A 10593-nucleotide genomic window follows, 5' to 3' on the forward strand; every position below is an offset into this window, starting at 1 on the left:
ATGGTGAGAGACATCAATTTTAAACCAGAAGTACTTCTGTGTGTTGGCAGATATCCTCCATAAACAGCTACCTCTCTGTGGTTTTCAAGATGGTGCCCTTAGGATAAAGGCATCAGCATCACCTGGCAACCTTATTTAAGGGGAAGCTTCCAGGCACTACTTCTGGCAATCTTATTATTAACAAGCACTTGGGGTGATTATTTGGTATCTTAAAGTTTGAATACCACTGGCTGTCAGTTGCAACTTTAAAAGTGCTGACATAAGATTGAGGAGGATATATTTGATTCTGAGTACAACAAGCAGGATCTTATCTTTGTGATAATGAGCCATGGGGGACTTCTTAACTTTATGCAGGAACTTCTTAGGCTGCCTGGACTGCCGAGCTCTAGTCTTTCCTGGAGAACACTGTGATGTGAGTATTAGATCTTGGGGTCAGGAGTTCTGGCCAAGTTGGAGCTCTGAGGATGCAAGAAAAATCTCTTAAAATCTCAGACTCAGTTTGCATCTTGGAGAAGAAGATCAAAGCGATAGTATATGTATGCACAACCCTATTGCCCCTCTCCAATGAGGCTTTCAAGATCATATGCATACTAAACCTAATGTTGATATTCACAGTTTTCATGCAAGAAAGGAATAGAAAGTTACTGAGTTTCTACTGTGTATCAACACCTTTAAAAATATTATCTCAATTAAAATTGCTGAAATCTTCCCCATGACAGTTTAGGGACAGTATTGCTTTCTACATCCTATAGGAAGAAATAATTAGTTGAAGCAGGAGAATAGAAATGCAAATCCAAACCTTGCTTTTGCTACAAGTTCAGGTTAATTCTAGAGGCATTCTTTGATTATTTTATTCTAAGTTCCTTTCTTTTTAAATTAAGAGTATTTCATGTGCTCCTTGTATGTGTCAACCAAGAAAGACTTTAATTTGGCTTTTTTTAATGATCCACCACCCTTCCACGTACTGACTAATAACATGTTCTAATATTATGATAGCATTGCTAAGTTCCAAAAATGCATTTCATAATTGAGATGGTAGCTTATTAGTGGCAGCAGGCTTAAAATGAACAAGAATCGAAATACTTGTCTCAAGAGTTTAGTTTTTATTCCTGATTATCTAAAAACTGCTAGACAATTTTTTGCCTAATCATATCTCAAGTAGGGTTCGATGAAAACTTTTTTTTTTAACCCATGGAAACATAAGCAATGCAAAAAAAAGTGCATGTGAATAAAGAGCTTTATTTTGGAAATCTAGGGAAGAAAATATAGCACACCATTTCGCAATTTGTTTTCCTACTCAAGATTTGTGTTGAAAATACCAAGCCAAAGATAATCCATGGTTTTTAATCATATACTGCTAGACCAGGTGTTATTACAACCCCCCCTATTGACCTATATCCTTCTCATTAGAACATTTGCTCTTTGCCCCAGAGTAAGGAATCTGGCCATATTTTCATTAATTCACTCTAATACCTATTTTGAGGATTAACATAGTTAATATATTTATACTGAATATTTGTCAATTTGTATAAAATTATATTTAAATATATATGACATAGGGTCAGGTGTGGTAGCTCACACCTGTAATCCCAGCATTCTGGGAGGCTGAGGTGGGCAGATCTCTTGAGTTCAGGAGTTCGAGACCAGCCTGGGTAACATGGCAAAATCCCCATCTCTAGTAAATATACAAAATTTAGCCGGGCGTGGTAGCATGTGCCTGTAATCCCAGCTACTCGGGAGGCTGAGGCAGGAGAATCGCTTGAGCCTGGGAGGCGGAGGTTGCATTGAGCCAAGAGCATACCAATGTACTCCAGACTGGGTGACAGAGCCAGCCTCTGTCTCAAAAATAAATAAATAATGTGACATAGCATTCTGTATATAGTACAAGGTTCAATGGTTCAAATGCTTCCATATGTAGGTGTGGGTGTATCTGTGTTTACATAGGTACATGTACTTATGTGTGCATGCAAACATGTGTGCATGCATACATAACTCTAAAAAATCATATCTATAGTACAAATATATATACATACATATGATTTTTTCAGTAGTATGTGTACACACATATATGCAGTACATACAATCATACATATAGTACAAATATATTTCTGTGTGTGTGTGATTTTTTTAAAAGATTTTTGTTCCACAAGGAGGCTATTTCCAATATTTGTATGGACTCTAAAGGATTAAATTAATTTATACTAGAGTCCACCTTCTCTTTTGACATTTAAAACTAGAATTTTTATGGCTATATGGTGGTATTTCAATGAGCAAGACCTTCTACATAATAAGTCATTTAATAACTTGCCATTTAAATCAACAAAATTTTGCACTCAAAACTTTTGCACTCAAAAGTATTTTAAAGTTATCTATTATTTTGAACTTTAATTCACTTATTAAACAGAAAACATCCACTTGGGAAAGTCTAATACACCTTTGGTTAACGGCACAATGTTTAAAATCCAATAAAACTTAATAAAATAATATTTTACCAACAAGAGAATTAATTCCTATGAACTATTTATCTATTTGTATAGTCTGAGGCTCATCGTAAATCAAATAAAAGCATAGTACCTCAGAGCAGAGAAGTACACCTAATATGCTTGTCCTAACATGATTTTTATTACTTGCATTTCCCTCCAGAGGAATACAGTGAATGAATTAAAGAAGTTGGCTTTTATTACTGATTCGTTGCATATAAAATGAAAAAGCCACTTTGGATGTTCAAGAATTTACATGCAAAGTAGACTAGGAATTCCAATGTCAGTTTATGGACTATATATATGTACTGCAGAAGGAACAGGGAAAACACAAAACTGAGGATGTTTTCTGGTGGACGGGACTGCCAGGAGGTCAGTGTGCCTTGGCTGAAGGAACATGGGGTGGTTTATAAATAAAGCATACAAACTATCAGTCTAATATTTTTGGTATGGATGTCAGGATGTCTGTGGGCAAACCAAGTCAATCGCTAAATGCAAAGTTGCAGATTGAAGGCTGCTGCGGACATGGGGCTTAAGCCCCCAAGGGTGTCCTAGACATTGGGATATTAGTTTGGACACTGCCAGAGTTGTTTCAGGGGTTGGGGTAGGACTGCAGCTTTTCACATGGTTTTAGGTGAAAATGGGGGTTGATGTTACCTTTAAAGCCTGTTCAGCAAGGAGACCACTTTGCCAGGCTCTACTTATGATTGACAATAAGTGAGTTATCTGTTTCCTTTCCTGTGCCCACAACTTCACTTTACTATTGTGACATCTTTCTTAGTGAAAGAGAGCAATGCCGGATGAAAGGGCAATGGATTGTTACTGAAAACTTTGTTTTGTATGCAGAAGTGAAGTGAACAGGGGAGTGGAGGTTATAAAGTGTTATTCGGGTTCTATGTGAATACCTCTGGGTTTACTGGAACCTCTGAATGTGATGCCTTTCTCTCCTGCTAAACAGTAAGTAAGGACTGGGTCTGCTTCTGCAACATGGCACAGTATCTGGCTTGAAAAAGTACTCGATTAATATTTATTAAACAAATGAATGAGGGTAAGACAATATATAGAATGATGGGATGGATGGATGGATGGATGGATTAGTAAAGGTTCATAGTGTGCAAAAGAGGGAAGGAGGCTGGGCATGGTGGCTCATGCCTATAATTCCAGCACTTTGTGAGGCTGAGGTGGGCAAATTGCTTGAGCCCAGGAGTTTGAGATGAACCTGGGCCACATAGGACGAACCCATCTCTCCAAAAAAAACTTAAAAAATTAATCAGGCATGGTGATGCATGCCTGTGGTCCCACATACTCAGGAGGCTGAGGTGGAAGGATCACTTGAGCCCAGGAGTTCAAGGCTGCAGTGAGCTATGATAGTGCCACTGAACTCTAGACTTGGCAACAGAGCAACACCCTGTCTCAAAAACAAACAAACAAAAAAAAAAAAAAAAGAAAAGAAAAAGAAAAAAGTAAAAAAGAAAAAAAAGTAGGGGCAAGGCATAAAATGAAAAAGAAATGTTCATTACATCTTTTTGAAGTTATTAAAACATACAAATAAATCAGAGTAGTCCCTTCAAAGCAAGATTAGATTAGACAACACCTCTGGTAGCAGGTCTTATGCCTGGTGAGACTTGGGATCTCCTCCTGGACAAGAACTTTCTACCCTGTTATAAACATTCAAGAAAATCTCTTAAGTGCTCTAAATGATTTAGCATCTATCCCTGTGATGCAACCTGAAGCTAACAAAACCCTCCCAGATTTCTACTTAGTTCTCCCTCTTCTTTCTCCTTCTGCTTTTTCTCCTTCCCCTCCTTCTTCTCACTCTCTTTCTTCTCTTGTTCAGAATTTATCTACTTCTTTAAATGTAAGCAGGAACGGGCTTGGTCAAAATAAAAATGTTGTAAAATCTTGATTTCGTTAGTTTGGTTGTTACCCCCTGACAATGCAGTAAGCTCAGAAATGCTAAGATTTGATGATGGAATTCGACAAAAAATTACCAGAAAATCCTGCATGTTGTACAGGAAGGGGGCCCTGAGACACTTGGAACTTTATAAGAGCATCAGAGAAACAGGCAATTGGGCAACACTGAGAAAAGGCAGAGAGGTGAGGGAGAAGATGTAAAATGTCACTGATGTAATTTTGCCTAGAACCGCCCACAGCACATCTTAAAAACTAATTAGATCTCTGAAAAGAGACACATGCATGAGTGGATAAGTGAGCTCCTTAGGTCAAAATGTTAAGGAGGTCCATAGTTAGTGAGGAAAGGGAAAGAAGAACCATCAGAATGGAAGCAGTATTCAGAAACATGAAAGATGATTATGTGAAGGCTGTGTCTAGGTGATGAAAATTAAAAACAATAAAAGAGGAACAATGCATCAAATGAAATACAAAGAAGCCAAAAAGTCTAGGAGGCTTAGGATGCTTGAAAGGATCCTAAGAGGAGTTTCTCCAAGGGGCTGAAATGGGTATCAGAAAATATATTAGCTAATATATGCAGGAGAAGTTTACAGAGGACATTATCATAATTGAAGGGACGGGAGCGGAAGTAAATGTTTCCATTACATGTAGTTGCAAGAGTGTATCTTTAGAGATGACGATTAGATAATTCTGAAACACCAATCTTCATTTGTCATATTCCTCTACAAACCTATACTGGTGAATTACATTGAAATAGCTAAAGGACCCAAATAGCTACAGGACCCAGGCAATTGTCAGTTGATGGTGTGCTTTAAATATATCATGTTAATATAGTGCTTGCAGTTTAAAATGTCTTCTCACATACATTTGCTCATTTAATTTCCTCAATATTCTGTGAGGCAGGCGCTAATCTCATTTCATAGTGAGAAAATTGAGGCTGAAAGTGATATCCTAATAAGGGGCAAGAGTTGTTCTTTTTGTCAGCTAGGTCAAGGGCCATTTATGCCATTTAACTCCATATCAAATGCCCTTCTTCTTTCTCTATAATTGTGGGAAGACAAAGGTTTATCCCAAAGGGTGTGCTATAAATCAGTCCTGCAAGTCATATTTCCATGCATATCAATTTTGCCAATGTACATATTGCAAAATTATTTTTGTTCTTCCATTGTTCCATCGACAAAACACTAATGATGAGAAAAATACCTAATCCATGGGTGCTACAAGAATTAAGTAAATTAACATGTGTAATCTTCCTAGAAAAGTGCTTGGCAAAAGTAAGCAGAAAATGGATATTTATCATTATAATTGTTGTTGGTGTTGTATTGTTATGACTGAAATGAAAAACAAAAGTATAGTCATGCACAGCATAATGGCATTTTGATCAATGATGGACCACATATACAATGGTAGTCCTATAAGATTATAATGGAGCTGAAAATATTCTATCACCTACTAATATTGTAGCACAACACATTACCTTTTCTATGTTTAGATATGAAAATACCATTGTATTACAATTGCCTTCCATATTCAGTACAGTACCATGCTGTTCAGATTTGTAGCCTAGGAGCAATAGGCTATACCATATAGCCTAGGTGAGTAGTCGACTATGCCATCTAGGTTTGTGCAAGCACACTCTCTAATGTTTGCACAATGACAAAATTGCCCAATCTCACATTTCTCAGAATGTATCCCCATCATTAATCAGTGCATGACTATAAACATTTTTTGGGGGAAACCAGTTTTTCGCGTGTGAGCCATCTCCAATCAGTAACAAAATGTCCTGTTCGCTCCCATATGAAGGAGAGAAATGCTTGAGTGGCAAGCAGGAATGAAAGTTCAGTTCACCTACCTGTCCCGTGTGCTCTCAGGCTCTCTTCCATCAGCAGCAAAGCCCTCCTCCCACCCACACACACAGAGTCATGCATGTACTCACACAAATTCACTCACAGGCATACAGACACAGGGTCACACACATTCACACACACCTTCACTCACACATACCACCGTGTACCATGAGTCATACCTACCACCACCAAGGACACCATCCTCCTGGCAACATCGAAAAGAAAGAAGAGAGGACTTGCAGCTTGCTAGGACTATTTCTTGATAGTCACACCTGGGCAATGCAGTATTTGATATGTCCTCATGGAAGCATCACCTTTGCTGTTGCTATCTCATCCACATGGCCATAGTCATTGCTTCACAGAGGACTGGGTAAAAAAAAAAAAAAAAAAAAAAAAAAAAAAAAAAAAGGCAAATAATGACCACTCACAGGTTCTGAGTGGTGAGTAAATAAATGTCGGTGCTGGCTCAGGATGGCTAATGGGAACTGCTAGCAAGTTAGCTGGGGCCATTCTGAAGGGCCTGGGGAGTGTGCTGCTGGCCGCAATAACCACTTCAGAGAAGCTTCTAACAGCAATGCCAGGAAGGGACAGACAGCACTGGAGCAAATTCAGGGCATCAACTCCCAGATCCTAGCTTGGCTGCCTGTCTATTGTCCTGTTTCCTGAAAACACCAAGGAATGGAGTCATTCATTAACTCAACAAACACTTAAAGATTGCATTCTGGGTTCTGAGTGGTTTTAGGTGCTAGAAAGAGAATAATGAACAAAACCACAAGGCTTTTTGTCTTCTGGAGCTGATACTTAAATCGGTGTGAGACAGATGGTACATAACACACTAAAACAGCTGTTATTGGTTAAAATTAGGAACAATGAAGAAAATGAAAGAGGGTAATGGAACAGAAGATGACATTGGATGAGATGAGCCTCTATGAAGAAAAGGAAAGAGTAACAGGCCAACGGGTAAGTTGGGGGCAGGTACAGCTGCATAAGTTGGTGGATGCAACAAGTGAGCAGAAAATTGAGTGGTGAGAAGGAACCTACCATGAAAAATAAATGTGAGGAGTATGTATTTCTGGCAGTGCAACTAAGAACTGGCAAGATAAACTGCTGAGATAAAGGTTCTAGAAAGGTGTGATGCGTTCACAGCATAATGAACAGGAGGAGAGAGAGTTGTAAGAGGAAAACTCAGAGAGATAAAAGTGATGTACCATGGGGAAAAGATGGGTTTCATTACTTTAGATGGAGAGCGATGGACAGGTTAGTAGCCTCTCAATAAGAAGGCCTGATTTACAATTTTATAGGACCATTCCGGTTACCAAGTGGAAGGTGGTGTGAAGGGGTATTGTGAGAAAAGCAGAATGGCCTAGGGGCTCAGACAGGAGGTGCAAGCAGACATGGGCCAAAGCCATCAGATTCATAGCACATTTGCAAGACACAGATGAAAACTTGCTGCTGGACGAGATGCAGGGTGTGAGTAGATTATCGAGGAAAATGCTCTTCCAAAAGAAGTAAGCGATATAAATGATGGAAGATATTACAAAACCCAACCCGAACTTATTGCCAGTATCAGAACTAACAATTCTAACTTGAATGATTATCCATCCCCCTACCCCCTACAAGGAGTCATTCATGAGAGACCATGAGTCTAAAACATCACTATTGAATAGGAAAAAGCCTGAGCTCTTTCTCAAAAAGGGTACTTATCCCAGACATGTTTCATATCCTGCTTTGCTAAAATTGCCTCTTTGTTTAAAATTATAAAATCATGTTTTGAACAAATAAAATTGAAAATTCATATGCAATAACTCTATTGACATGGGAAAATAAAGTGTTTGTGCGAACATGATTCACTCACACTGCCTCTTCAGATATGAACAAATCATTTTGTAGCATTGGTTTAATTCCATCTTTCTCTCCATATTGTAAAGATTATCTTTCCAACTTCACTTCAGAATAATGGTTTGTTATTATTGTAAATTGTAGCTCTTCTCCCCTTTTTTCTTAGTCATTATATAGTAGCTGATTATCTCACTTTCTGCAGGGGTTGAGGTCCCCATTTTTATTTCCAATTTGTGATTTCCAGCTCCGTATTTTATAATATTATATTTTGTGCACTTGGCTATTGCAAAATGATTTCCTATTGTCTCTTTCGGGGGCATAGATTTGTAGCAATTTAGCCTTTTTTATCCGTTCTTCCCAGAAGGCAGTTTGCTGACATTTATGGAGTTTGAACTGTTACAGAGAGTGAGATGTGCTTCGCATAAGGACATTTCTATCATTGTTCTTGAAGTTAATGCTATGTGGGCTCCAGTGGCCATGCTTAAACGGAGTGTGAGGTATGAATCATTTCATTTTGATTTTTTCAGTGTATCAGAAAAGGACAAGGATATATTGCTATGCTGCTGATGGTACCAGAAATTCTTATCTGATGATGATGATGATGATGATGATGATGATAATGTCCTAATTATGTTCTGCGTTCAGACACAGGGGAAGCTTTTGGGTGACTATCATTAATTTTCTAGCACTGGCAGAGACTATCAAATGGAATAAGGAAGGGCAGCCTCAGAAGAAGGAAGTAAGGCCCTCCTGTAATCATATGAGGTTGTCAGGAATGAGTCACCCCTCTAACTCTTATACTGAGCCTCTCGATAGGGGCTATGAAATATATAGAGGTACTCAATGTCTACTCTGTCATTCTCCTTCCTCCCTGACAAACTGCTTTCCCAAATACCAGATAGGAAAAGGTCCAAAAACAGCAGCAAGATTCAGGACTATTGTTGCACAGGAAATGTGGTTCTTGGATCGATAGAAATATCTGGAGACTCTGAAAAAGGCCAAGTGCTTTACTTCTGATTGTTGATGCTTGAGAGCAAACTGTGTGCAGTCCTTTTGAAGTCAACAGTTTATCAGGGCATTGCAGATACACACTTCTTGGGCCTTCGCGTATACACTCATTGAGAGGCAATTTGATGTTATATCCTTGTCTTCTCTAGAGAAACGTATTACAGAGATGTCGATTTGGGTAGTGTTTTTATAATTTTGCAAATGAATTATTGCACATTGCATCTACTGTTACTCATAAAAGCCCACACAATATTCCTTGAATTTTAATTCGAGAAATAGCAGGAGATCAGGGGAAGGAAAAAGATTCACCCCTAGGAATAAATGTGTATGTTTTCTCTTCTCAGCAAAAAGTATACCTATGTAGGTAAATAATGAAGAGAGAATTATACACCTTTTAAGAGTCATGTTTTTGTTGTTGGTGGTGGTGGTGGTTTTGAACAGAGTCTCACTCCGTTACCCAGGCTGAAGTGCAGTGGCACAATCTCAGCTCACTGCAACCTCCGCCTCCCGGATTCAAGTGATTCTTCTGCCTCAGTCTTCCGAATAACTGGGATTACAGGCACATGCCAACACACCTGGCTAATATTTTGTATTTTAGTAGAGACAGGGTTTCACCATGTTGCCCAGGCTGATCTCAAACTCCTGAGCTCAGGCAATCCGCCCGTCTCTGCTTCCCAAACTGTTAGGAGTATAGGCATGAGCCACCACTACTGGCCAAGTCATGTTTTCAACCCATATGAGTTCATAGGTAAAGGATATATATATATGTATATATATATATATATAGCCATCCACAAATGTTGACCTAAATTTTCAGCCCAAGCTTCCCAAACTACTCAATATGAACACTCAGGAGTACCAAATTCTTCAGGGTTTTCTGATGGACTTTGTCTTCATGTATTCTTTATGTTTTATGTTGTGCCTTGTCTCCATTCCAGTGTTGCTTCACAATCTTTTGGTTTTCAGCTGATACAAACATCAAATGAGTGAGAAGGACAGTCTTTTGTTGGGACTGTTCATGCCTTGTCTCTGAGAATCTCAAGTGTCCTCTGGTGTCCAGAAGCCATTTTCTCAGTTATGTTTCTCAGGACACAATTCTGAGACATAAGGAGGCCTAACTGCCAAACTCCTCTTTGTGCTTCCTGCCATGGATTGTATTTCATTTCTAGATAATACAGTGAAAAGAGAGAGCCATCCATACAGTACAGTACATCCATACAGTACAGTATCAACGACTCATTAGACCTATGAAGAAAAAGGATACAAAAGGACACAAAAGTAAAAACATAAATAAATGCAAAAACTATATTCTGAACGATTTGGATCAGTGGATAACAATAATTAAAAGGTGAGCTCACTTGATGAATTTGGGGGAACAACCAAAAGATCATCAAAATTGTAGATGACTCAGAAATAGATTAAAAACAGACCTAACAGGTCACAGAATCTGAATTTCTCCTCTCCAACTTCTAAACATGCCTCACGATTTTCTTACCCACCAAATCTTT

The 10593-nt window shown here is 38.6% G+C and overlaps 1 protein-coding gene and 1 pseudogene across 3 annotated transcripts in view; one reads left to right on the plus strand and one right to left on the minus strand.

The window, feature by feature from the left end:
• PNPLA4 (patatin like phospholipase domain containing 4) overlaps nt 1-10593 on the minus strand; it is a 248908-nt gene that overhangs the window by 143369 nt on the left and 94946 nt on the right. The window contains exon 8 of one of the 3 annotated variants that reach the window (XM_077987866.1): nt 1220-6604. The exons of the other annotated variants lie outside the window; for them this stretch is intronic. Coding sequence (XP_077843992.1) covers nt 6595-6604 — 10 coding nt within the window. The 3' untranslated portion in view covers nt 1220-6594. Of the gene's footprint in view, nt 1-1219; nt 6605-10593 lie in introns of those variants that run through there. 3 annotated transcript variants of the gene reach the window in all.
• LOC708035 (variable charge X-linked-like pseudogene) overlaps nt 1-10593 on the plus strand; it is a 93046-nt pseudogene that overhangs the window by 76601 nt on the left and 5852 nt on the right.

Source organism: Macaca mulatta, chromosome X (assembly GCF_049350105.2).
Source record: "Macaca mulatta isolate MMU2019108-1 chromosome X, T2T-MMU8v2.0, whole genome shotgun sequence".
Lineage (NCBI taxonomy): Eukaryota > Metazoa > Chordata > Mammalia > Primates > Cercopithecidae > Macaca > Macaca mulatta.